The sequence below is a fragment of the Sus scrofa genome, chromosome 16 (genome assembly GCF_054392235.1).
Source record: "Sus scrofa isolate SSC_HxYL_T2T_F1_AM1 chromosome 16, Sscrofa_HxYL_maternal_Yorkshire_Landrace_v2.0, whole genome shotgun sequence".
Taxonomy (NCBI): Eukaryota; Metazoa; Chordata; class Mammalia; order Artiodactyla; family Suidae; genus Sus; species Sus scrofa.
The window spans coordinates 65,792,028-65,819,510 of NC_139398.1; the positions used below are offsets into that span (position 1 = coordinate 65,792,028).

General features: G+C 49.2%; 2 protein-coding genes across 7 annotated transcripts in view; one reads left to right on the forward strand and one right to left on the reverse strand.

Annotated features, from left to right (window-relative positions):
• The window catches only part of KCNIP1 (potassium voltage-gated channel interacting protein 1), a 422,695-nt gene extending 411,108 nt beyond the window's left edge, over positions 1-11,587 (reverse strand). For both annotated transcript variants that reach the window (XM_021076583.2, XM_021076586.2), the window contains exon 1: positions 11,324-11,587. The gene's annotated coding sequence lies outside the window, so the exon portion shown is untranslated. The remainder of the gene's footprint in view (positions 1-11,323) is intronic.
• A 2,446-nt stretch (positions 11,588-14,033) lies between these two features.
• The window catches only part of LCP2 (lymphocyte cytosolic protein 2), a 43,323-nt gene continuing 29,873 nt past the window's right edge, over positions 14,034-27,483 (forward strand). For all 5 annotated transcript variants that reach the window (XM_085001804.1, XM_021077083.2, XM_085001805.1 and 2 more), the window contains exons 1-3: positions 14,034-14,268; positions 19,099-19,161; positions 24,066-24,112. In XM_085001804.1, the coding sequence (XP_084857930.1) occupies positions 14,191-14,268; positions 19,099-19,161; positions 24,066-24,112 (188 nt within the window). In that variant the 5' untranslated portion in view covers positions 14,034-14,190. The remainder of the gene's footprint in view (positions 14,269-19,098; positions 19,162-24,065; positions 24,113-27,483) is intronic.

Consider the following 27,483-nt stretch of genomic DNA (forward strand, 5'->3'; position numbering starts at 1 on the left):
AATTTTATTGTGATGATAAAGAATAAAAAGGCGAATTTTGCTTTTTTCACTAGAGGTGGGACGGAGTAGGAGCTCCCAATTGCCAGCAAGTGGGCTGAAGAATTACCTCCTGCACGGGTCAGGAGGGGGAGGCAGAAAGAGGAAGAATGGAGTGACCAATTCTAAGAACCTCTATGCTGCCACACAGAGGGAAGTGAAGCCAGAGCTGTCAGGACTTTGCTCTCGAGGGCAGATTGAGTAAGATTTCTTGGGGCAATCCCTGGGCAAGTACCAGAGCAAAACTGTATGACCTCCATGGTTGCTCAGCAGCACCCATGTCTGGGGAGGATGCTCAGCTCAGTTCAGCCTCCCCCCACCCCCCCGCTTCCCCCCTGCCAGCCACAGGGCAGTATCTTTGCATCTTACTATGCAGACTACCCTGGAAAAGAAGCCAGCTTGGGCATCATCGCTTCCTGTTTCATTTCTTCCATTTGATGTAGATGATGATCTGGATATTGCAGTGAGGCCAAGCTTGCACAAAAAAAGGAAAGTTCAGCTCAACATAAGAACACATTATGGAGAAAGGGAGTCAAGATGCTGTTGGTTCAAGAATAAAGTGTTAACTAAGATCGAAGAGAAAAATGCTCACTGAGAGCTCCAAGAATGAAGGGGAGGGAGTTCCCGTCGTGGCGCAGTGGTTAACGAATCCGACTAAGAACCATGAGGTTGCGGGTTCGGTCCCTGCCCTTGCTCAGTGGGTTAACGATCCGGCGTTGCCGTGAGCTGTGGTGTAGGTTGCAGACGCGGCTCGGATCCCGCGTTGCTGTGGCTCTGGCGTAGGCCGGTGGCTACAGCTCCGATTGGACCCCTAGCCTGGGAACCTCCATATGCCGCGGGAGCGGCCCAAGAAATAGCAACAATAACAACAACAACAACAACAACAAAAAAAAAAAAAGACAAAAGACAAAAAAAAAAAAAAAAAAAAAAAAAAAGAATGAAGGGGAGTTTCACGTGAAGTGGCGAGAAGCAGAGACAGGACAGGACCAGGGCCAGGAGACCTGGGTTCCAGCATGGGCTCTGACCTCAACTGTGGCTTTAGGGCAGTGACATTCCTTCTATGGGCTTCGGTTTTCTCAATTATCACCCACGCTCCTCCCGCTGTCTATCATTCATTCACTGATTCATTGAATCAAAAGTATTTTTCAAGCCCTCAGGTTGTGCTGGGCACTGCTGATGTGCTGGGGATTCAGTAATGAGCAAAGCTGATAAAAATCCCCATCCTCGTGTTTTCTGCGCACAGCACACAAAATCAAGAAAACATGTATCTGAGATGGAGATGAGTATGAAGGGGGAAAAGGGGTGGGGGAAAGGGGGCAAGGAGCTTCTTCTGAAGGGGGACTTCAGAGGCAAGACCTAAGGAGGTGAGGGAGCGAGTCAGGAGGACATTGGGACAAAGAGGGTTCCAGACAGAGGGGACAGTGATGGGAAGGGCTGGTCTGAATACGAAACCTTCTCACCTCCACTCCTTTCCATGCCACAAGCTGGCCTGCTGGTGGTGGCAGCCTCCTGAGGGCCTCTCTGCCTCTACCACCGCTTCTCCCATCCCCCCTCCACTGCAGAGGAGAGGTGACTCTTTAAAAAGGAAGTTGGACTCCATCACTTCCCTGCTCGGAACCCACCTGGCGCCCCTACCACACTCAGAACAAATGCCAAAGTCCTCACCATGGCCCTTCAGTATCTCCCAAGCCCAGCTCCCTCTCCTCTCTCCCCGGCTCACTCCTTCCCGGCTTCTCTGTAGGGTGCTGTTTCTGGACCACACCAAGCAAGCCGCAACCTCAGGGGCTTTGCCCTAGATGTCTTTCCTGGTTACCCATCTGGCTTCCTGACTTCATGCAGACGTCACCTCCTCGGGAGGACCTCCTTGACCAACAGCCCTCACCTCCTGCCCCTTTACCCTGCTTTGTCTTCATAACACGTATCAGTCCCTCCCATCATTTTATATATTTATAATCATAGCTATAATTGATCAGATGTTTACCATGTGCTACACACTTCTAAATATCCAAGAATTAATTCACATTCCCCCAAACTCCTTGAGGATGTATCATTAACTTCATTTACTGATAACCTGAGATACTGAGAGCTTAAGACATTTGCTCGAGGTCTCCCAACTGGTGTCAGAGAAGATTCAAACCCTGGAGTTTCCACGATTGGCTACAACACTCTAGACCAGCACTACCCCAAAGAGCTTGGCAAGGATGGAATCTTCTATGTCCAAAATAGTAGCCACTGGCCACATGCGACTGTTGAGAATTTGAAATGTATGTAGTCAAGGAACTGAAATTTTATTTCACTTCCATGACTTTGACTTTAAATAGCTACATATGGCTGCTGACAACCATAGTGGACAGTAGAGCCCTAAAGCCCCTGATGTGTTCCTTTGTTAATGTTTATCTACCACATGTGGAGGGAATTTTTCTGTGCCTCAGTTTCCTTCTAATGAGTGAAATACCATATAGGGCTCTGGTGAGGATGAAATATATATGTGTGTGTGTGTGTGTGTGTATGCTTGGAACATAGCCTGGCAGGAAGTAATTACACAATGCTTGTTAATTACCATCATCATCATCGCCACCTCGCCGTTACTATTATCATCATACAGCCCCATAAGCCTAAGGACTTTGTTCTTTGCTCTCTGGCGAATCCCCCTTACCTTGAACCTTTTGGCATCTAGTAGGTGCTCGATAAATATTTCTTGAATGAATAAGTAAGTGGATTGAATTGAATGTGGGAACTGGATGAGGATGAACTGTCACAAACTCAAACTCTTTGGGGCGCTTGGCAGGGAACGTAAATGAGTGAGGGGTGATGGTATAAGATTAAGGGGGAGGACTGGGGACAATGGCACTCTGAAGAGACTCTGCCCCAGGTCAGGGTATGCCAAGTCATTTTCCAGGGATGCGGGCAGTGTGGAGGAGCACCCAGCGCTAAAGGACACCCATAAGCAGCCACTTTGGGGGACTTTATTACTCTACAGTTACAAGTCCCTGGTTTCCTTTCCAAGAGGTTCAACTCCTGACATTGCCCAGCCTTGACGGGCATCCTCTGAGAGTAGAGCAATCCAGGCAGACGCAGGGCTGAGGGAACCCGTGGCATAGACGGTGCTGAATGAAGATGTACTCGCTCATGTTCTCACTGAGTGCAGATCTCCCTGGGGAAACTGCATGGTGTCTCAGAAATTACATGCAAAGAAAAAAAAAAAAAAAAAAAGAAAAAGAGAAGGTAAGGAAGGAAGGAAAAAAGAAAGAAAAGAAAAAATAAAATGTGAGTGGCTTGAGAAACAGGAACATCAGTCTGCGAAGTGGCAGCTGAGTTGACAGCAGCAACAGGGAACAGGCTCCCCGCCTCCCCATACCCTGTGTCTAGAGGGAAGTCTTATCTTGGACAGGATTCATGTTCTGAAGACAGAGACTGCAGGCAGACTTCTGGTGCTCACCTTGGGCCATGCATCTGTTTGCTTGAAGAGATTCACAGGCCAAGCGACCCACATCATTCAAACTGCTATTTCTCTCTCTCCTTGCAGCCACGTGCAGGTGTGCATCCGCAAGGCACAGTGCCTGTGACGTGAACGTCACACCAGCAGGGACTCCACCGACCTTGGCTCACCTCCGTTTGCCTTCCTCCAACGCCCAGATGGTTGAGTCCCGCTCTAAGAACCAGTTTCGCTTGTGTGAGTCACAGCGGTGTGACTGTGGGCACCTCTGGGCCATGATTAGGGCTACAAGTCCTTCCAGCGAAGAGATGCGGTGTCATGCAGTGATTCTAAATCAGAAGTAGCTCGTAGGAATGGATAGCAGATGTGGGGCCCACGTGTTTTTTGTTTGTTTGTTCGTTTGTTTTTCAAGTTAGTTGATGTATTAGTTTTCAACTGCTACTGTAACAAGTTACCACAAATTTGGTGACTCAAAACAACACATGTTCCTTATCTTACAGTTCTGGAGGTTGAAAATCCAACACAGGTCTTGCTGCATGAAATTGGGGGATTGCTCCCTCTTGAAGGGTCTGGAGAGAATCCTTCTCCTCGCTTTCCCAGCTGCTAGAAGCCAGTCACATTTCCTTGGCCGTGGTCCCCTTCCTTCTTTTTCAAAACCCATAGGAACTCCATGAAGAAGGTAAGATGACAGTCACATGCCTGAACTCTAAACACACTGGGTTTTATCTCTCCGTGTCTTTTCCCTATAATCACCCCTCCCCAACTGCCACTTTCCTCTTGTGCCTCCCTCTTCCATTTGAAAGGATGCTTGTGGTGACATTGGGTCCTCGCACATTTTCAGGATAATTTCCCTATTTTAAGGCTAGCCGATTATATATTCTGCCTAGCACAGCAGACGGCACGTCTTCTCCTTCTTCTTCCTTTTTTGTAACATGAAATTTAGCTTTCTAGATTTTCTCAAACAAAGATCTGGCAACCCTGTTCCCCATTCTTACGTTAAAAGACTCCCATACAATGCAACGACAACAACGCGCATGGACTGAGCTGCTGCCGGTTTGCCCTACTCCCCAGCCCTCCTTATCATCTTCCTTACTGATGCCCCGAGTAAGCTGCCGTTTGCCATTGCACTGGGTCATTGTTTTTCCTCCCAAGCTGGCTTCTCTCATGTGCATCTCCCCCTGGTCTCATCAGCCTTTGAGGCTGTGGTGTCTCTTCTTGATTCTAGGAAATCTCAACTTTACCACTTTTGCTGTCTGACTCTATCAGAAAAATCACACAGTAGTGTAGGCAACTGACCTCACCAACACGTGATACGGGAACGCAGAGCTCAGTGTTGTAGGCACCCCAGGAACCCGCAGCGAGACAGCGCTAACTGCTGGTCTCTAGGGAAGGAAGAATGAGTCAGATGTGTTCACAATGGTGAACAATGCCAGCAAACCCACCATGGATGGTGTGCCAGGGGCTGCACTCTGCGCTTGCAATTTTATTTCACTCTGTCCTCACAATCACTTAATGAGGTTGATGCTATTATTTAGCTTTCCCCATCTCCTTCTGGAAACTGTGGCACAGAGAAGTTAAAGTAAGTTGCCCAAGGTCACACAGCTGGTGTGTAACAAAATTAGGATTCAAAGATGTTATTCTGACTCTAGAGTCTGAATCATTTTTACCTTTTATGTCCACACCTGCAGCATATGGAAGCTGGACCAGGGGTGATACTGGAGCTGCAGCTGAGGCCTATACCACCGCTACAGCAACACTGGATCCAAGCCGCATCTGTGACCTACACCTCAGCTTGTGGCAACGCCGGATACTTAACCCACAGAGCCACAAGGGGAACTCCCCAGAGCCTGAGTCTTGATCCCCAAAAGTTCTGCCTTTAGAGAGAGAGAAAGAGAGAGGATTGTTTGTGATTTCAAGCTTTTGAGGGATAAACTTGAGAAGAAAAGCTGGCCCAGAAGGATCATTCTACCAGGGTTACAGAACAGATGTGGGTCCCTCTGAGTTCCCAGGCTCACGCAGGAAGTCACCAAAACAGGAACACAAGCCTACTGTCAGAGGATCCCGTGCTCAGAGGAATTCTGGCCTTAAAACTGCCTCGGCGAGACTTCCTAAATCATAACCCAGCAGTCTGGGAGTGCAAGATGCTTGCAAGATGTTTGCAAGATGCTTGCAAGAGGGATTGAAACTCTGTAACAGATAACAAGGAAGCGTGGCAGGGGTTGGTGTGTGTGGGGGGGGAGCTAAGCTTACTTGTGATAATCTGGCACTTCTGTTGACTTTTCACACATTAAATATAGAGCTGTAACCCCGTAGGACCTCTCTGGTTTAAAGGCCCAGCCAACCCTCTAGTTCTAGTAAGGGCAGGAAGAGGCAACTGCTCGGAGGTGGCCCATCAAACAGCTGGCCACATGTTCTAACATGTGCCCACCTGAGTGTGATGTGGGGCTTCTCTCTATGGCAGATGGGATACTGATTTCTTGCTAAATGCAAATAGCCACATTTGCCAGAACAAACAAGAGCTAGAGAATTCTGCTTCACCGGGGCAGGTGAGACCTCGTGGAAGAAAATTTACCAGGGCACCAGTGCCACCAGGCGAGAATTCTAGGACTAGGTGCCTGGATGTTCCCAATAGCCAGGGATGGCCCTGGAGTTTGCCTGCTGTCCTGGTGTATTACTAATAGTGCCCCTTCCACTTGCAAAAAAATTCCAGCTTGGCCGATAATGTAGCAGATCACCCTTAGATGCTACTCTGTGAATAAATCCTTGGGGATACATTTCAAAATAAATCCTCGATATCAGGTTACAGGCACATCTTGTTTCATTGTGCTTTGCAGATATTGCTTTTTTTAAGAATTGAAGGTTTGTGGCAACCCTGTGTCAAGCAAGTCTACTGGCATCCTCTTACCAACATCATGTTTACTTTGTGTCTCTGTATCACATTTTGGTAATTCTCATACTTTTGCAAAGCTTTTCATTATTATTCTATTTTGCTATGATCATCTGTGATCATTGATGTTACTATAGGATTTGTGGAAGGCTCAGATGATGGTTTGCATTTTTCAGCAATAAAGTTTTTTTCTTTTCTTTCTTTCTTTTTTTTGTCTTTTTAGGGCTGCACTCTTGGCATATGGCAGTTCTCTGGCTAGGGGTTGAATCAGAGCTAAAGCTGCTGGCTTACGCCACAGCCACAGCAACATGGGATCCAATTCACATCTGTGACCTACACCACAGCTCACGGCAATGCTGGATCCTTAACCCACTGAACGAGGCCAGGGATGGAACCCACATCCTCATGCATACTAGCCAGGTTCATTACCACTGAGCCCTGATGGGAACTCCAGCAATAAAGTATTTTTAATTAAAGTATGTACACTGTTGCTTAGACATAATGCTATGACACACCTAACAGACAACAGTATAGTGTAAACAGAACTTTCATATGCACTGGGAAACAAGAAAATTCACATGACTCTCTTTACTGCAATATTCACTTTATTATGGGGATCTGGAACTGAACCTGCTGTATCTCTGAGGTCTGCTTGTATTTGTGTCTTTTTTGTTTCTGTCTCCAAAGAGAAATGGACAGAAAATGAATCAGTAACTGAGAGCATCATAGAATGTTAGAACTGAAAAGAAGCTCTAGAAATTTTCTGGGGAAAGGAAATAAATCTGTGACATCTGTTCTTATACGCCAGACATAGTTTAGGCACAAGGTTATGAGCCACTTCATTTGTCATTCCTTAGAATCTCCTAAAGATTCTAAAGATTCATCCCTTAGAATCTCCTAAAGGGATGCTAAGTATCATTAGCCTCCTAAAGAGTCCTTCAAAAATGACTCAAGGTCAGACATCCAGCTGACAGCATGTGCATGATTAGAATCTAAGCCTGGGATCTGCCCAGTCTCTTGACCCTTCAGGCTCTTTCTGATCCCAGGACACTGCTTTTTCCTCCCCTTGATGTTTTTTGGGCTTATTAAAGAAGAATGGTATCTGTATCCTGGGAGAGTTATGGATCTTTGTTGTGCTCTGGTCTGAAGGTTTGGGTCCCCCCAGAGTCGATAGGTTGAAATTCTAACTCCTGCTATGATGGAAGAAGTGGGGCTTTTAGAAGAAGCTAAAGGCATGGGGTGGAGCCTTTGTGAATGGAGTTGATGTCCTGGTAAAAGACCCCAGAGAGCTTCCTTGCCACGTCCACCACAGCAGCAGGACATGGTGAGAAGGCGCTGGTTATGAGCTGGGAAGAGGGCCCTCACCAGAAAACCACCGTGCTGGCACCTTGATCTTGGACTTCCAGCCTCCAGAACTATGAGAAGTTAGTATCTGTCATTTTAAGGCTCCCAGTCTGCAGTATTTTGCCGTAGCAGCCCGGACTAAGACAGGGTGCAAGCGACAAAACCCAACTTTGTGCTACCTGAGCAACAGGGTAATTTGTTATGCAGATACAGGGCACTCACATATTCAAAAAGATGGTTTAAGAACCAGACTTGAACACAAAGACGCCAGATAACTCAAGGGGTCTCCACAGCAGAGCAACACAGACTTCAGGGCCCCAGGATGAAATGAATGAGGGTGGTTGTTTCTCTTACTTTTCTCTTCTTCTCTGTCAACTCCCCTCCCGTGACCACTCAGCCTGAGCCAGCAGAACCTGGCACCCCAACTGAGTGTCCCCTTACCTCAGGGCACAGTCAGGGGGTTTGGTGAGCCTGCACCACTAACCAACCCAGCATTAGTACTGCTAAGCCATTTTGTTTGTTTGTTTGGTTGGTCATTTTAGGGCCGCACCCATGGCATATGGACGTTCCCAGGCTAGGGGCTGAATCAGAGCGGCAGCTGCTGGCCTACACCACAGCCACAGCCACCACACAGGATCCAAGCCATGTCTGTGATCTACACCACTGCTCAAGGCAGCACTGGATCCTTACCCACTGAGCGAGGCCAGGGATCGAACCTAAGTCCTTGTGGATACTAGTTGGGTTCCTTACTGCTGAGCCATGATAGGAACTCCCTATTTCTTTTTTCTTTTTTTTTAATGGAGAAAAATGTAGACAAACCAAGGATCATCATTTTAGAAGAATTCAAGGACAAAATATCCTTTCCTTCACAGTGTAATAAATACGGTTGGCACAACCTGTTCTAGGTAGATACTGGTTATTCACCTTGTGAAATTTCTGTCTTTGGAAATGATACTCAGTGGAAAGAGTCTTCGCATCAAACAGGTTTGGTTTCAAATCCCATATTCTATGTCTGATGATCTGTGAGGGCTTGGACAAGCATTTGTTCTTTCTCTGCAATCTGTAAAATGGGTATATTTTCCTCGATCGCCCTTTCACAAAGAGCAGTAATAAGGATCACTTGATATTATTACATACGAGCGTCTAGCTTTTCTTTCCTCCAAGGCCTTGAGGTCTCATGGCAGGTCGGATAAACAAATTATACATTTTCTATAGGCACTGTCTTTTCCCCAACCCCCTAACCCACTCCTCCTAAGGGACGCACTGTCTATTCCCAGAGCATGTCCACAGGGAAGTTCCGACACTCAAGCACAGCAAAGTATAAAGAATGAAAAGGCAGGCACTTCTCCCAGGACAGTGAACTGGCAGATGCACTCCATCTGGGTCAAAATGTGGAAGGTCGGATATAAACTGGTGGTCAGGGCACTGATACTGTCAAGGCAGATAATGCAGCCAACATCAGGAGGCTCTAGGAACAGTGTGGAGGCTGCAAGCACCAAGACCGCAGGTGAGGCAGGCACGTCCATCCTGAAAGGCAAGGGCTAAGTGACTTGCCAGGACTGAAGGAACAAGTCACCAAAGTAGAGCGGAGGGACATCCACATGGCCCTGCGTTTGCATTCTCGCTCCATACTGACCGGCTATGGGAACTTGGGCCCGTGAATGCTGGTCTCTCGGCATCTATAAAACTGCCTTCTCCTTACTCATAGGTCCTTCGCGAGGATTAAATGTGCTGAGAGCTAGGCTGGGTTTGATCCACGCGGGGCTGCTGGGCTACTCGGTCACACAGCTCTTCTTCCATCCTCGGGGTGGGCATGGGCTCCCCGGGCCCCGAGCTCTACCTTGGCGGGTGCAGCTGGATTAGGTCTTCGGTGCGGGGCTGGCGCCCACATCTCCCCCTCCTCCACTGCCCCTCCCCAGCCTGCCCAAGAAGGAGGGGGCGGTGCAGGAGGAGGTTTTTTTCTCCTCTCTCAGGCTGAGAAGCCTGCATGCCCCCCTCTGGCCCTCTGCCCACCGCCCACCCATCCCTGCGGGCCCCGGGGAGTTTCCCTCCGCAGCGGAGCTGTCTGGGGATAGGCTGCCTGAGTGAAAAGTAGGCCGCCGAGGAAGAGAGGCTTGACAGGAGGTCCAAATAAGCACTTCCTCCCACCCACCTTCCAGCTTCTGAGGCACCTCAGCCAGAGAGGTGCCAGAGAGAGAGGAGGAAAAAAAAGGTATTTTTTTGAAAAGAATGAGATTGTCAGCTCTGAGGAAGTGGAAAATCTTGCTCCTCGTTGCCTCACACGCGGCAGCTGGTTCCTGCTTTCCTCCTGCCTCTCCTGGGATGGGGGAGGTGGCGACTGGGGCCAGACAGGGGTGGCTGTCAGGACACAGGGTGCAGTGTGGCCTGGCGAAGGGCTGCCCTGGGCTTGCCCAAGCCCAGTCCCCACCCCCCTGCATGTGGGGGATGGCTGTGTGGCAGCCCCGTCCCTCCTGGCACACTCACTGCCAGGTATGGTCACTGAATTCTGTGTCTTGGTGTATGGCTGCCAGGTGCATGGAGCTGCCCTGCTCAGTCCAACGGGCAGGACCCCTGTCTGGCTCTCTAGCTGGACCCTCCTGTGTGGGTGGAGCCCTTTGTCGCCCAGCAGGGTTCCACACACATGGTGCTTCCACTGCCAGCCTCTAAGAGCAGACAGAAAACGGTCCCCTCCCTGCGAAGGTGACAGTGGCAGCTCTTGTTCCCACTCTAGACAAACCTACACAGGCCCTAAGGAAAGTTCCAGCAGCAATTCACCTCAGCCTCGGGTGATACACAGAGCTATAACAAGCTGGTGGAGGTGAGGCTGGAGGGCATTCTCTCCATGGCTTGCGGTGCCTAAGGCGCCACCATCTCTGGGCCACCTGCCGTCACCTTTGTCTCTCTCCCCCAGCCCACACCCTCTGTCCAAATCAAAGCCCAATAAGCACGTCCTCCTTTCCACCTTCCAGTTTCTCAGGTGCCTCTGCTAAGAAGGTCGACACGTTCTCTCCTCCAAAGTCCCTACTTTCCATTCTCTCCTGGTCCCTAAGTGACAACTCCTTCCCCCGCCCCCAGAGGATGCAACCCACAAATCTCCCTTAGTAAACTGCATATTTTTCTCACCTCTAAAATTAGCCATGAAACAAGGCAGTTATCTCATCTAATTTGTTCTGTGGGTTCACAGGAAAGAGAGGGCCTCAGGTGTGGACAGTGGTGGGGGGATATGGGGAGACCCCCCCGCCCCGGGGAGGCTCCCCATATACCCCCACCCGGGTCTGGTTGCTCAGCCACGCTTAGTCTCTGAGACCTAAACATCTGACCTGTCACTCCCTGCAAGATTTGCCTTCTTGTCCACAGACCCCGCTGGATGCACATTAAGATCCGTAGCCCGCGAGCCCCCATCTCCCTGGATGCACGTGACATGGCTCTTACTGGGTGCAGCCTGTCTGCCCTCTTCCTAACTTGGGGCTAGAAATGACACAGCCAAGGCTTCCACTAACCTGTCCATCTGCTCCCTCATGTGTTCCGAGTTCCCCAGCTTGCTGGGGAGAAGAAAGAGACGGGTGAGGAGCCCCCACCCGGCCCTGCCCCAGGCCACGGCTCCAATCCCTGTGCCTTACCTGCTCCCCACTCTCTGCTCCGCTTCAAGCTTGCAGCCTAGACTGATGCTCTCTGGAGGATGGCTGCGCGTGGGCCCCTGCCCTCCTCGCTGCACCAGCTCCTTGGCCGCGGGCTGTTTGCTGAGACCTCTGTCATCACGGCCCTTGTTACAGGTGTGGGGCCTGGGGCTGGACCAAGTGAGCTGGCCTGTCCAGGGCCTTCTTGGTCTCTCTGGTGTTCTGATCCTCTTTTGGGGACCAGCTTGCCCTGCCCCTAGGACTTCTGGAGGCTCTAGCTGGAGACAGGAGATGTGAAACTCCTGAGTGTTGGGCAATTACCGAGGACTGGGGAAGCAGAGAGGCTGCTGGCCGACGCAACCAGCTTCCCCTTTCGCCACCGTCTGTCCCGGATCAGCTGCTCTTTCTGGGCAGCTCCCCTGTGGGGAGGGCACACCAAAGCCTGCCTCACAGAAAGGGCTCTGTCCTCTTCTGAACGGGACCAGACTGACAACCCCACTTGCTCTCCATGGAAACTGCACAGGCTCTGGAGACAGAGTTGAGTTTGAAGCCCTGCTCCACCTCGGGCAATTTATGTCACATCTCAGAGCCCCACGGTGGCAGAGATGTAAGGGACAGGGGCTCTGGGCTCAGAGAGGGTTCCAGACAAGATCCTTTCATGCAATCTACATGCTGGAGCAAGGGGGGCAAGGAGCTCCACTTCTCTGAGCCTCAGCTTTCTCTTCTGGAAAATAGGAATTATAATAGTGCCAACAATAAATTAAGACAATGACTGCAGAGTCCTCAGCCCCCTCCTTGGCCCAGATGAAGGGCCCCACACATTGATTTGTGACAATTCTCATCACCGTCATCACTGCCACTCAGGCTCCTTAACCCCTGTGTCTCTCTTCTAAACAGGCTCCATGGATTGTCCATCTTGGCACTTTTATTGCATAATTCTGCCAGAAGAGCCTAAATATTTAGCTATACCTTAATTCCAACTTCTGCTTTCCTGTAGATGTTTTTTTTTCTTGGGAGTGTGGGTGAACACTACTTTCAAAATCGCTTTTCCTTCTAAGGCTGATGATCGTGAATGCTCCTTTCTACAGATGTGATGTGCTTTGTTCACAAAGTACAGCCCAACACACCCCCCCACCCCCACCCCCGCAGGCATGCATACTCAGGTTCAGAATGCCTTCCCTCGGCATATTCCAAGGCCCTGCTTCAACTCCAACTAATCCGATTACATCTTCTTTGATTGCCCTACTTGGATGTGATTTCTCTCTCTTCCTCTCTTTTCAAATGGTTTTTTATCATTGGCAGCTCTCCTGGGGATTTGAAAAATGAAGTGACCTCTCCCACCAGTGGTGGAGCTTTGGAACAGCAGGCTATGCGCTGGAGAGCACGACCCATTATTAAGAGCTCTTAGGTCCCAGCCTTGTGAGCAGCACTTGGCCTGGGCTGCTTCAGTTAAGGCCCCCAGCATCCTCTGAGGTGAGGATGACATCAGCTCAGGTTCCTGGAGCGCTTCCAGGAAGGTCCTAAGCCTGGGCAGTGCAGACCTCATTGGCACAACCACCTGGCCAGGCAGGTGCACTGCAGTGAGGACGGGGCTGCTTAGATTATACATAAGATGGGAACTGTGCATGGCCAAAGCTCGCCTTGAGAAAGCTTCGGGAAGGCGCCACCTCGGGGGCAACTTAACATCACTCAGTAAGTGTAACAGAGCATGGTTCATTTTTCAAGCCACTGGATAGATGGCCATCTCTGTGTGTGTGTGCACGGAGCACTAGATAGAGCGGCGAACTTGTGTTTGGAGGCTGTGATGGTGCACACGTATGTTTGCTTTTAGACACTGGACTCACCCTCAGTGAAGGAGAGTCTCCAATACAAGAAGCGTACAGAGTCTGAGACGGACTGAGAAAATAGGTGAGTCCCATCGCCTGTCTCCAGGGATGTGCTCTTTACATAAAATATATGGAGAAATTAATAATAAATACAATATATGGTGGGAACATGGTGACTATAAAATGTGACAGCATCAACAGCGACTGTTACTTCTTCCTTTAACTTTCCCCCCTTAAGTTTGTCTAGTTAAATGCATCTCAGTTTTACACGCACACAAAGCAGCAATTCTTCCGCGATCCCAGTTTACAGGTACGGAAACTGAGCTTCCTAGAGTTTAGGTCCTTGCCTGAGGTTGCACAGCAGGGAAACAGTCACATCAGAAATTAAGCGGGGGTCTGCCCAGGGGAGCCCCTTCTCAGCCCTGGATGCCCCAGTCATCAACCCGCTCACAGAGGATGCTCTCAGAGTATCTATAAGGAGGCAACCCAAAGAAGCTCAACTTGATCCTTCTGAGAAACCCAGTGGGGGGTGGAGGCATTAAAAGGTCACGTTCCTTCCCCTTCACTGATGGGGGAGATTGTCTACATTTTAGGTCAACCGTCAAGTTAGATTTCATCTGCAAAGACCCAGATGAGCAGGAATGTAGTTCAGACATACGAGTGCAGGGATTTTAATGGAAACTTCGAACTCCCCTTGATCACCCCTCCCTGGGCTGCGTGGACAGGCCAGTGGGGAATTACCAGCCCTGTAGTTCTCTCTGACTCTCAAGCCCCCAGAGTTGGGCTTCCTTGTTTACTTATTTAGAGCCCGGCAGAGGAAGTGGTAAAGGAAACTTGCTGAGTCGTTTTCTGAGAAGAGACCATATTTGTTCGCAGAGGAAGCTGTTGCTTTCTGGGATCGGGCTACAGCAGAAAGGACGTCTGCTCCAACGAGGCTTTTCCAGAGAGTACCTGGGAGTTGGAAGAGCCAAGGACGCCTCTGTGCTCTGGATTTGGGGTTCTCTGTCCATGGGCGCAACAGCCACACGCAGCTCGTGAGCAGCCATGGCATTCAGGAACGTGCCCTTTCGCTCCGAGGTTCTGGCCTGGGACGCCGACAGCCTCGCAGACTATTTCAAGAAGGTGAGCCTTACTCTTTTGTGAGTGGCGGGGCTGGGGAGGTACTTGAGGATGGAGCCTGGGCAGAACCTGAGAGGCGTGACAGATAGCAGCGGAACATCCAGCCCGGTGCCATCTCGCCAGCCAAGCCAGCACCATAGATAGACATTTGCCGCTGAGTGCTGCTGGCAGTGCCTTCTGGGGAGAAGAGAGGTCTCAAAGGGACACGGACCTCCTAGGTGCCAGGGCTGGAGTTTGTGCTCTTTAGGCCCGGTCCCACTCAGCTCCCTACAGGATCGCCGTCCTCCCTGCTCAGCTGCAAAATAAGCTCAGGGAGGCTAACCAGCCCAAAGCCCCAGGGACTACATATGACAGAGGCCGGATTCCAGTCACACCTGTCTGGTTTCAAAGTCCCTGCTCTGAGACTCAGAACTGTGGTACCTGCTAGTGAGGCTACTTGCTAGAAAGTGGAGACAAGGAGTCTTGGGGGACAAGAGAAGAAAGGCGAGGTCAGAGGCTATGATGAACGATGCTGGAGAGGGTGTCTGGGCAAGTCATTGCTCGTGACCTTGAAAGAGAACTTTTCAGGCCCTTACCTGGACAGAGTCTCACTGGAGCTGTATGAGGGTCTTTTGAGGCAGCCCAGGAGACTGACATGAGCCCTAGGTTATAGCTAGGGAAACTGGGGTCCCTAAAGAGAAAAAGATTTGCTGGGGTGGGGGTCAGAGGCCAAGGTTGTGGCGGAGACCAGGGTGTTTTTGTCCTGCCTTCCAGCCTTGAAGATGCTCAAAGATCCCTGTGCTTGGTCATCTGCTGGTGGGGCTGCAGTGGCACATCTGCGTGGGCAGATCCCAAGCCACCTGACTCAGTTAGGTACCCTCTGTCCTTGTCCAAGGTATACGATGTCTTATGAGGGACATTTGAGTTTCTAACACCCCATCTCTGGAGGGTGACATCAAATTCGGTTGATACTCTGAATTATCACAAAGATAAGACTTTTAAGTGAAGAACTTAGAGGTTATTAAGTCGATGTTCTGTTTTCCTTGGGGGTAGCCTTGGCTCCCTGGGACACATAGCCCGGCTTGGGGTCTATATGGTACCAGGGTATTTCCTGTCACTGCTGTTCTTGCCTAAGAAAAATGTGAAAATGTTGAAGCGGGTGTGGCATGATAGAGGCACAGCCCACAGATCCTGTTACTTGCTGGGTTTTCTTTGTGCATGTCATTTCTGTTATTTTTACCTCCAAAAGATCATAAAAACTTAGGTTTCAGCACTGCGGGTACAAAGATCATTGAGATAACCGACTTTCGAAGGGTGTTTTTAAATACTTTCCTTAAATGTAGACCAAATACATTAGAGCCACATGTGAAATTTACTAAGGTGCTCTAAAGTGGCATATTGCCTCAATAAAGAAAGGAGAAAAGAATTAGGAATTACTGAGGCATACTTGGGGATGGATTGAGAAGAAGAGACAGGCCCCATCTCCAACGTGATAGGAATTACATAACCCTGTACAGCAATTGAAGAATTCATGGGTAAAGTTCCCCTTAGTACAGGGAGATAGACTACATGTCAGAATGATTCAGGGTGAAGGCTCTCTGCCTGAGTTGGGGGAAGGAAGAGTTTTCTTTGTGGAGACCTCAGACTCTGGGTAGAGTCCACAGCACCTGGACAGGTTCCCTCTCCCAGCAGGAAAGGTCTGAGGGCAGGAATGAGGAGACCGAGGGACACCTGGGAGCCAGGAGGTCCCAGCATCCCCACAGACGCAGAGAGACACTCTTCAAACCCTCAGCACCTCAGTTCCCCCAGAGAGCAAATGCCACGTGAACTGACCATGGAGTCATCTGGGGAAAGACCTTAGCCAGCAAAAGTCCTATTGGCAGCTATGACTTCTAATGAAGCACTGGGGGCCTGCCCCCCTTGGAAGTACCTCCCTAGCCAGCTCTGGAGCCAGACACACCTTGGTTTGAATCTTGGCTTTGCCACCTGCTGGCTCGGTGACCTTCCCTTGGTTACTTCACCTCTCTGTGCCTTGGCTTTCTCATCAGTAAAAGAGAGATCCTAACGGTGACTAACCTCACAGGATCACTGGGAGAATCAAAGGCAATGCATGTGTGAGGCCTTTAGCAGAGGGGGGCCCATTCGTGTTTGATCTTCCCTTTCTCCTGCTCTGCTCACTGGACCCTCGCTGGGGACATCATGCAGATCACTGGGCCTTTGTGTCTCACCATCTCAGCTACGTGCAGCTCATCCTCCGTCTGGAACGCAGGCCTCTGAGGACTGAGGTCATGTTTTATGTCTCTTTAACTCTTGGACTTCTTTTGGCACGGCAGGAAGACATCCTGGGCCATGCAGTGGAGGAGACTTTGGCTTAGAGCTATGAGGGGCTTTTTTTCTTTTTTCTTTTTAGGGCCACACCTGTGGCATATGGATGTTCCCAGACTAGGGGTTGAAAAGGAGCTATAGCTGCCAGCCTACACCACAGCCACAGCAATGCAGGATCCTAGCCGAGGCTGTGACCTACACCACAGCTCATAGCAACACCAGATCCGTAACCCACTGAGCGAGGCTGGGGATCAAACCCACATCCTCATGGATACCTGTCAGGTTTGCTACCGCTGAGTCACAATCGGAACTTCCAGAGAGCTGTGAGTTCTAATCCTGGTTTTGTCCCCAGCTCACTGTGTGACCTTAGGCCAGTCCCTTCCCTTCTCCGGGCCTAGCTACAACACTAGGGACCTCCCCCAGACCAGTGCCAACCAAAGCTGAGCACTCAAAAGAATCATCTAAGCATATGATAGAAATACTGCTGCCCCCAGGCCTAGATATTACTGGCTCAGAATCAAACTCCCAGGCAGGCCCCAGTCTGCAGGGCTGTGTGTCTATCTAGAGTCCAAGCCAGCATTCTGCAAAATCAGAGAGTCAACTGATAATGATGAGAAAACAATGAATTAAAGGCAACTGAGGAGTTCCTGCTGTGGCGCAACAGGATTGGCAGCATCTTGCGAGTGCTGGGACATAGGTTCAGTCCCTGGCCCAGGGCGGTGGGTTAAGGATCTGGTGTAGTTGCAGCTATGGCTTAGGTTGCAACTGCGGCTCGGATCTGATCCCTGGCCCGGGGACTCCTTATGCTGCTGGGTGGCCAAAAAAGAAAAAAGAAAAAAAAAAAAAAAAAGCAGCTGAATATTCTAAGAACCATTTTACCCCACAGTATGTAGATAAAAGGGGTGCTTGGCGTTCCACAGAGGCTGCTTGTTTTCTACATGACCCCTAAATCAGCTTCTCCTGAGCTTTCTCATAACCATCCTACCCTAGCAGGCCTTGAGGTTAGAGCAACTGCATTCACGCTTTAGATGTGCTGGCTGTAAGAAAAGGCCAAGATTTTAAGTTTGCTCTGAAATAAGGCGGCCATACAAACTGCAAGCCCCATCCTTGTGAAGAGAAGCTAGGATTCTCAAGACAAGCATTTAATCTTAAATACTCTAGCCTGAGACGTCAAATCATTTAGAGATATTTCACATGCAAATGCTTACGCTGTTGAGGATGAAGGAAAACAGGCACCTGATTCAATTGTTAATTGAGGGGACCCTTTAGAAAAGCAACCCAGACCCTAGAATGATCGTTCCTGTTGATTCTACAACTCCAATCCGAAAATCTAAATTAAACCATTTAAAACAGAAGAAAAAAACTGTATGCAGGAGACTATCCATGACATTCTAGACTGTGGTCTGCATGGGATGTTCATCTGCACTTAAATCTGTTCTCTTACTGGAGTTCCCATTGTGGCGCAGCGGAAGCGAGTGTGACTAGGGGCCATAGGGTTGCAGGTTCAATCCTTGGGCTCGTTTAGTGGGTTAAGGATCCGGCGTTGCCATAAGTGGTAGTGTAGGTCACAGACGTGGCTCGTGGCTCAGGTCCTGCATTGCTGTGGCTCTGGCGTAGGCCGGCAGATATAGCTCTGATTTGACCCCTAACCTGGGAACCTCCATATGCTACAGGTGCAGCCCTAAAGAGAGAGAAAAAAAAATCTGTTCACTTACTGTGTGTAAGTTATACTGTTATTACCTAAAAGGAGAACATTTCTGACAGACATTAAAGCCTTGCTCTGAAGCCTGATTGTCACCTCTGTCACTTGTTCCCCATGGAAGCTTATACAAACAACTTGACTCTCCGTGTCTTTAGACTCTCTATCTGTGAGGTCTAAATGACTTAAAATTGGTTTAAATATGTAGAACAGTGCCTCCCATATAGCAAGTGTTCAAAAATTATTAGAAGTTTCTATTAGCATTATTGGGGCAGCAGTTTAAGTAACAACCTGTTTAGCAACAGGGAGTAAATCAAAATAATATTCAAAATCAGCTTGTAATAAATAACATGAGGTCGTACCTATATGATCATTTGCAGGTAATTTCAAGGGAAAAGTCAAGATGAGATTGAATATGAACAAAAACCTCAATTATGTTTAGCAAGATGCTTAGTAAAAAGCACTGAAAGAAACACATCACCGTGTTCCCCGAGTTTGTCTTTGGGTGGCCAGATGATAGATGCTATTTATTTTTGTCTTTCAGCTCTTCAGCATAGGGCCAGCCCTTTGTGACTCTAAAGGCACTCTCTTCTGTAGGGGTTGGCCCCAAAGCCGTGGACCGAGGCAACTTCTCCATTTCAGAGAGTCCCAAGGGGTTAGTGAAAGCAGCCCTGAGGTAGGGACCGGGTCCCTCTGTTAGACAGGGGAGAGAAGGCGGGAGTCTGGCTAGCCACAAGTACCACAAATTGCTAAGCTTCTGGGGCAGGCGAGGGAGGGGGACCAATGGCAGGAGCCTGCCCACACTGACAGCACCTCCCGCCTCTCTGCAGCTCAACTACAAGGACTGTGAAAAGGCTGTGAGGAAGCATCACATCGACGGGCCAAGGTTTTTGGTAAGTGCTGGCCAGTCCGACACATGGAGGCCAAAGCTTCTCTGCACTTTAACTGAGGGCTGCAGGGCCAAGTGGTCTACCCTGTCCCTGGGGATGCCCAGGGCAATGCCTGTTTTCAGGATCCCTGCAAAGCCCGTGCCCTTCTTCAGAGTTTTGTGTGAATGTCTTTGGTCATCTCTCAGCATCCTCCTGTTTGGGATACCCCCAGATCTTTCACTGATATCAAGGTACATTCTAAAGTCAAAGTATAAGGAGGAATTCAATTACAGTTCACACACACCACACACACGCACACACGCACCTCTTGAAAATCTATTCAAATACCCCCGTACTTGAGAAGGCCAAGGGGAAAAAAGGCCGTCTGGGAGAACAGAAGGTTCTTTTTCCCATCTCACTCTGGAGTCCATACTCTCTGACTGGAAGAAAGGGTAGAATCACCCTCCTTATTTCAGTTATGTCCCTCTTCCTCTCCACTCAATTCCCATAGTTGGTTTTGTGCCAATGAAACACACATGTGATATGGCTCTCTCCGCCTCATCATAATTGCAAAAAGCTTCAAGCCTAAGATGAAAATGCAGCTGCATATTAAGGACTGAGCCAAGGAATGGAAAGGGATGCAGCTCTGATTGGTGGAGTTAGAGGCACTGCGTAGTGTCTGGGGAGGTAGTTTGAGCATTTCCCTGAACAGACACCTTTGCTATTAAGAGAGACCCTGACTGCACCAATCCCTTCCTTATCGCCATGTTTCTTCACTGTTTGAAAAAAAAGGAGGAACAAGACTTCAAAGGTCTTATGGGGCAGGTGTTCTCAACGGGGATTTGGAGTTGGGGGCGGGGGGAGTGGGCAACAGCTTCTTGAATTCCTTCAGTGACAGTCAGCTCACTACTACCAAGAGCCTTCTGTTCCATTCTGGGCAGCTCTTAAGTTTAATGCTGAGACCAAACCTATTGTCCTTATTGGTCTGAGTTTTTCTTTCATGCGCCATGTAAGACATGTTTATTTACTGTTCCACCTAAATAAATCATTCATTCACCCTGCCCTTCACTTGAAAAGCATTTTCCTGAGCTCCTTTTCCATATAAGACTCTGCCATGTGCTGGGAATATAGAGATGATTCAGATGGGATTTCTGCCTTCTAGAAGCTTGTTTTATAGCAGAAAGGGGTCTTCAGGAAGGCTGCAACCACCTCAATTACAACTAAAGAAATAAGTACAGAGGTGAGATGTGATTTATTCGAAGTCACGCACCTAGTAATGAGATTAAGGCACACATTTAATTTAATATAACACTGCACAAATTTTTAACACTGCTATTTCTTTATTCTGAGCTTTGAGCCACTAGAATTCTGGGAGTTTTGCTGTTCTTTTTTGCTTTGGGGGCCACACTCATGGCATATGTAGGTTCCCAGGCTAGGGGTCGTGTCAGAGCTACAGCTGCCAGCCTACACCACAGCCACAGCAATGCAGGATCCAAACTGCATCTGCAACCTACGCCACAGCTCACAGCAACACCGGATCCCTGACCCAGGGAGCAAGGGCAGGGATTGATCACGCATCCTCATGGAGATTAGTCGGGTTCGATTCTGCTGCACCACAGTGGGAACTCCCTGTTGTTCTTCTCGAACACCACCACCTCCTGCTAAATCTGAGTATTTCCTTCCAGTGCCTTTAGCATTGAGAACAAGACTTCTCAGGGCTGAGCGGAAAGAGAGTAAGACATCGTCCTTGGGGATGGTCCTGGTTGTGGTCCTGATGCCCTGGGTCACCTCGAACAAGCACTCGCCCTCCCTAAGCTTCCCCTTGTTCCCTCCTCTAGTGGCAGAGCACAGGGGACTGAATGACAGCGGGTGACAGTCCCTCCTAGCTCTTGGGAGTCCCCCAGTGCTCCCCTTGTGAGGGTCAGGCCTGTTAAGACAGGGTTGCTGCCTCGGTTGGAGCTTTCCTTCCTCTGCCTCAATATCTGGGACCTGCCGGTCCTCAGTGAATCTGCACATTCTCATCCCTGTGTGAAGGGAGAAAGTGGGGAGAGGCGAATGAAATGCCAGGAAAGTAGGGAGCAGAACCTGGGCCTGCCCTGGCAGCTTCTGCTGAAACCACCCTCCCCTCAGGTGGTCTGGGTACAGCCTGGGACCTGATCTCATCTAGCACCCCTTCCAGTCTATAACACCCAGGACTGTACAGCTCCGGAGGCAGGGGTGGAAGACCCTAGTCTTTTTCCCTCCCTCCCTCCTGTCTTCCTTCTTCTTTCTTCAGTGTAGGAGCTACCAGGTCCTTTAAATCTCGTTTGCTGCAATTTTCTTTTCCACTGAGAAGTGTGGTGGGGAACTGGAGGTGCCATGCTTCCAGAAGGTTGTAAAAGAGAAGGCTGTGTGCTTGGAAGTTGGGTCAGAAAGCTGGGCAGAAACCAAACCATAGGGGCCTAATCAAACAGGTGCTCATCTTGTTCAAGTGATAAGAAATCTAGAGGTGGACACTCAGAGCTGTGAGCTGCTGAAGGAAGCCACTGAGAGCTCAGGCCCCCCAAACTAGTGGGAAGAGTCTATGGCTTCTATCCTAATGGTTACAAGATGGCTGGGCCACTCCATCTCTAGGCATCACATCTGCATTCCAGGCAGGAATAAGGAGAGAAGGGCAAAGAGTAAAAAAGGCAAAAGTGCATGAGGGTGGGGTGCATTCCCCCTTATTTTCAGGGAAACTTGCCCCAAAGCTTTACTCCATCAGCCTCCAGGTTATACCTCACTGGCCACAACGGAGTCCCATGATCTCAGTCATCTGCAAGGGAGTCTAGGGGGTTAAATATTTTGAACTGGGAACATTCACTGCCCTGAACAAAATCCAGGTCCTGAGAGTAAGGGAGAAAGAGAGTGGCTATCAGGTAGGCAAGCAGCCGCGTCTGCCACCTCGCCTTTCCAGGCGGGGCCCAATTCTCAGCTCTCCTCTCTCTTGCCCCTGTGGAGGACACACTTAGCATGTCATCATGGTCCTGCAAAGCCACGAGTCTAACTCCACCTCATTGTACAAGTAACTCAGAGTGTGCTGGAGGTTTTTGAAGGAGGAGGTTATATCACAGAGCAAAATTCTCCAAAAATCCGGTTTACCATCTTCCATCTTTCCTCCCCATTCCTATCCCTGTTCTAAAGGCCCTTCTTTCCTAACATCCTGTTTCTCTACGTCTCCAGCCATGCACACCTGCTCACCGTCTCCCTCACATGCTTTCGAAAATTCCCCCAGCTTATGTCCTTGACTCAGCAGAACAGAAGGCAGCGGCCAGCTGCCCAGTTCTCAGCATTCATCCCTCTGGCAACTTCCAGGAAGCCCTCTACATGTCATGCCCCATGCTAAACATGAGTCTTGGTAGCCTCCTCCAGAAGGGGATGGTTCTGGATAAAGGAGATGCCATGGCTCAGGGTTAAGAAGTTAAGAAGTTTGATCCAAAGCCTGACTGTCTCACGACTCCTGGCAAACTCCTGGCCCAGCCCTGCCATGGGGACTGATGTGGGGGCAGAGCCAGACTCTGCTACTAGGAGCTGGAGCAGATGAGACCAGAAGCACACTGCTACGATGCCCCAGCCCCTGTGCCAGTGGGGCTCAAAGAGAAGTGTGCCCGGTTCATCCTAGAAGGCAGCCAGCAACTTTCCAGGCAGCTCCCAGCCCAGAGGAGAAGCAGCAAAGACTCTAATCTCCAAGAGCCAGCCAGACTCCAGCTGCTCCCACCTCCTAGGAGCAGAAATGACTCATCTAACCCCCATTTACCACTCACAAGAGGTGTGGCATACATTTAGCCAACACAGGGCATACTCATCTCATTCAATCCTCACAACCCCTGAAATGGGGCTATTATTGTTATTACGGTTCCCAATGGGCAGATAAGGAAACAGCTTAGAGAGACTAATTGTGCTCAATGAAAGAACCAAGATTTGAACCCAGCCTGTCTGACTCCAGAGCTCCTGCCTTAACCACTGGGGCTCTGACCTCAATGAGAAGGTTCACAGGGCCCCTTCTCTGCATCAGCATTGTTTCTCTGGGAAAGGTGCCACCCTCTTTTCTGGCACCTCTGCTTCTCCTCCTCCCTTCAAGGTGCTTCTCTCACACTCCCCCTTTCCATGGGGACACTCAAAGTGCTGGGACATGACAGGAGGGAAGCCTGCAGGAAGAACATAGACCACAGATGCCACAGAACAGGGTCCCGGCCCCCGCTCCATCACCTACAAGCTGAAATTCTCCTACGTCCCCAGCCCCAAGCCTTTCTCACTGAAACGGAACAATGCTGGTGGTTTCTACATCACAGAGTTGATGTGAGAATTAATCAAGGTGCTGAAGGCGAGGTCCAAAGTCAGCTCTTCACAAATATGACTTTCTTTCTCCTTTTCCCTCTTGGCTCCCTCAGGAAAGCCTCTTTATTGCATGCTCACGTCTAGAAAATTCTACCAATAACCCCAGTGGAAGAGGCAGTTGGGGTGTGATGATGTTACAAGGCACAGGTTCCTTCTCCAGGCTGGCTCCTCGCAGCTGCTCCATATGGATGCTGAGAGGTGCCTTGAACTCTGGGGTGAGAGTCTAGGGAAGATGTCACAGCAAGGCCAAGTTCGGCCCACAAAACAAGTTCTGTGTGGTCACACAGAGTTAGCTCTCATAGTTTTTATTTGCTTGAGAATAAACTGTCAATACTTAGAACTCAGTAAACTTCATATAAAATCCAGATTTCAGGATTCCCTCTGAAAAAGATCTGGCAACACCAGGACCACAGGCTTTTATGCAACATCTAGAAGCTGTCTACTTTGGATGGGTGAGTGGGGTGTACTCTTCAGTTTGCTGCAGTCCCCACTCTTCCCCATTGCTTTGCACTCTACTCACCTGGCCCAGAGCCCTTCCCGTGGGTTGTAACCTATTGCTGTCTTCATTGCAGAACCTGGCAGAGAATGACATCCAGAAGTTCCCTAAGCTCCGGGTGCCGTAAGTACTACCTCTAAGTCCTTGGGTGGTTTGGGGATAGAGGTTAGAATGGGGAGTAGTCCAGAGCAAGAATGAAAAAAAGCATTGCTTCCAAGTAACTTAGCTGCATACAAAAACAAAGCTTAAAAATATTTATAGGGATGGAGAAATATCCATCTCCCCAAAAGTAAAACCCACAATGTCAAGCATCTAATCAGAGATTAATAGACAAATGAGAGGGAAAATATCACTTATAATTAGGAGAAAAACCAATGCATCAAAGCAGACTCATAAACGACAAAGATACTGGGCAGGCAAGGACAATATAACTGTACTCTCTATGTTCAAAAAATTAGTTGAGACATGAGAAATACAACAGGACCCAAGCAGAACTTCTGGAGATGAAACCAGTAATATCTGAGATGAGGAAAACACTGGGGCTAAAACAGATTAGACACTGCAGAATAAAATATTGGTAAACATGAAGATAGAGCTATGAAAACTATCCAAAACAAAACACACAGAGGAAAAAGAATAAAAACAAAATAATGAAAAGCGCACCAGGGAACTACAGGACAACTTCAAGTACAAACATGTAGTAAGTACCAATTCCAGCTCTGCTTCTGGGATGAGTCTCAGATCACCATCAGTTTCCTAGTCTATGAAATGAAGGAACGGGTTACACGAACCAGATGGGCTCACTCTTTTAAAGGTTATTATTTTAGATCTGAACAGGCAGAGAGGAAAGCTTAGTGAGTAAAAGTGTAGGCTCTGAGGTCAGACTACTCGAGACCCAATTCTTCCATTCACTAGCTCTGAGTCTGTGGACAAGTCACCTGAGTTCCCTGAGCCTCAACTTTCTCATCTGTAAATGGGGACAATAACAGAACCGACCTCAAAGGATCAGTGGGCAAGTTAGGGGAAATAATGGGGAAGTAACTAATAACATACATGGAAGATGTGCTAGTTATTCTAACGCTTTTATGCAAAATCCCGATGAGCACAATTTCAGATTTTTTTTTATGAGTTGAGCTGGTTTTATTTATTTATTTATTTATTTACTTACTTACTTACTTATTTATTGTCTTTTCTAGGGCTGCACCCTTGGCATATGGAGGTTCCCAGGCTAGGGGTTGAATCGGAGCTGTAGCCGCTGGCCTATGCCACAGCCACAGCAACGCCGGATCCAAGCCACTCTGTGACCTACACCACAGCTCACATCAACACCAGATCCTTAACCCACTGAGCGAGGCCAGGGATCAAACCCACAACCTCATGGTTCCTAGTTGGATTCGTTAACCACTGCGCCACGAAGGGAACTCCCAATTTCAGATTTATACTAATTATCTTATCCTGCTAATGGGGGAGGATTAAAGAATAGAAAGGCATGGGCTTTGGAGCAAGGCAGATGCAAGTTCTAAAGCGAGTTCTGCACTACTAGCTTTGGGACTTGGAGAAGACACTTCACCACTCTAGCCTCAGTTTTCTGAGGAACTCTCAGGGAGGATAGATGGGCAAGAGGAACTCTCGGGGAGCGGTGGAGCTGAAGGGAGGCAGCCCACAGAACTTGCCTGGCACCATCGTTGACACGTATAGATATTCAGTACTTATCTGCTTCACTCCCTTGGACACGGGTTCATTTGCCTAGATCATCACCCTAAAGGGTTATGAAAAAGAAATTATGTTTATGTACATCAGGCCAAAATAAGATTACACTCCTCAGAATAGCGCAATTTCCCTCCCTGATGCTAAAAAAAAAAAAAAAAAAAAACCAACCCAGTTCTAAATAGATTTTGTAAGAAGGCAGGTTCTGGGAGGAAGTGTTCTCTGTCTGCAGATAAGTCACTCTCTCAAGATGCAAAAATACTGTAACGGATGAGGGTTTTTAAAGAAAACAAAGGGCCTTTTCAGAGGGCCTAAAACCCTTGGTATAGCTCAGCGTGTTCTGATTAAATCCATAGAATATGTGTTAAAATCTGCTGATGTCCATTGGGAGAATTTGTTTTTGTTTTGATTTTTGTTTTTGTCCCCAATACTATTAGTTTTACATTTAAATCCATAGCATAACTTTAAAAAATCAGGAAGAGGGCAAAGGTGGGGTGCTGGTGTAGGCAGCAGATAGATGTTGGACGATTCTCTTTACAATATAGTGGAATTAGGCTGGGATGGGCTAAGATCCAATGAGTGAGGTGATACAGTCAAGCCTGTGGGTGTGTCTGTCTGCCTCACACGCCTGTAGGTCTCCTGACCCTGCCTCATCCACTTGGCGATCACCTGAGCCGGGAAGGCAGGGAAGGAGGAAGAGAGGAAGGGCGGAGGGAGGGTCCGGGGCTAAACACAGCATTCTTGGGTCTCTTAAAGAGTGTGCCAGCCCCCAGCACAATGCAGACAATGACAAGATCTAGCTCCCACACGATCCTTCCCGCTCCCATCCACTGGCTAATCCCTGGCCAGGTACGCAGTCCTCCCCACATGAGAAGGGCCTCCTCTGGACCAATTGCTACTCCTCTTCTGCAATGTTGAGTCCAGAACACTCGACTTCTGGCTCAGCTCCCAGCCCCCAACCCCGCCATGGGGCCTTGGACAAATACCTCTCCCAGAGCCTTGTGCTCCTTGTTGGTAACAGTGGGAATAATGCTTGACTGCTACACAAAATGATGGCGAGGCACAATTCAAATAACACGCGTAAAACTGTTGGGGTGGGGGATGCGGCTGGGGAGTGGGGAGATCCTGCTGTGCCCTCCAAGTCTTGTTCCCCCTCTCATGCCTAGTCTTCCAGAGGTCTGAGGCCTGAGCCCTAGGCCTGCGTCCTGGCTTCTCCCTGGGTCCTTGCATGACAGGACAGGTTTGGGGAAGGTTTGGCTCTTGGTTCAAGGAGGCTGACCTTGGAGTTCCCGTCGTGGCTCAGTGGTTAACGAATCTGACTAGGAACTATGGGCTTGCGGGTTTGATCCCTGGCCTTGCTCAGTGGGTTGAGGATCCAGCGTTGCCGTGAGCTGTGGCATAGGTTGCAGACGTGGCTTGGATCTGGCATTGCTGTGGTGTAGGCCAGCAGCAATAGCTCTGATTAGACCCCTAGCCTGGGAACCTCCATATGCCGCTGGTGCGGCCCTAGAAAAGGCAAAAAGACAAAAAAAAAAAAAAAAAGGGAGGCTGACCTTTAAAGGTGGAATTCTGTTCCTTTAAAGGGTGGACTGCAGAGAGAAAGCAAGATGGGGAGTGAGAGTGTGGACTGGGAGGTGGGACAAGGGTCACAGAGGTGACATCAGAAGACAGACGGGCAGTGCGGGTTGGAGGAGGGCGGTTGGAGAGGCCAGTGTTGAGCAACACCGGCTGCTGCCTGGTTCTGGTTGTGAGAAGGGCCAGGGGCCTCTGAAACTGGAGTCAAGGAG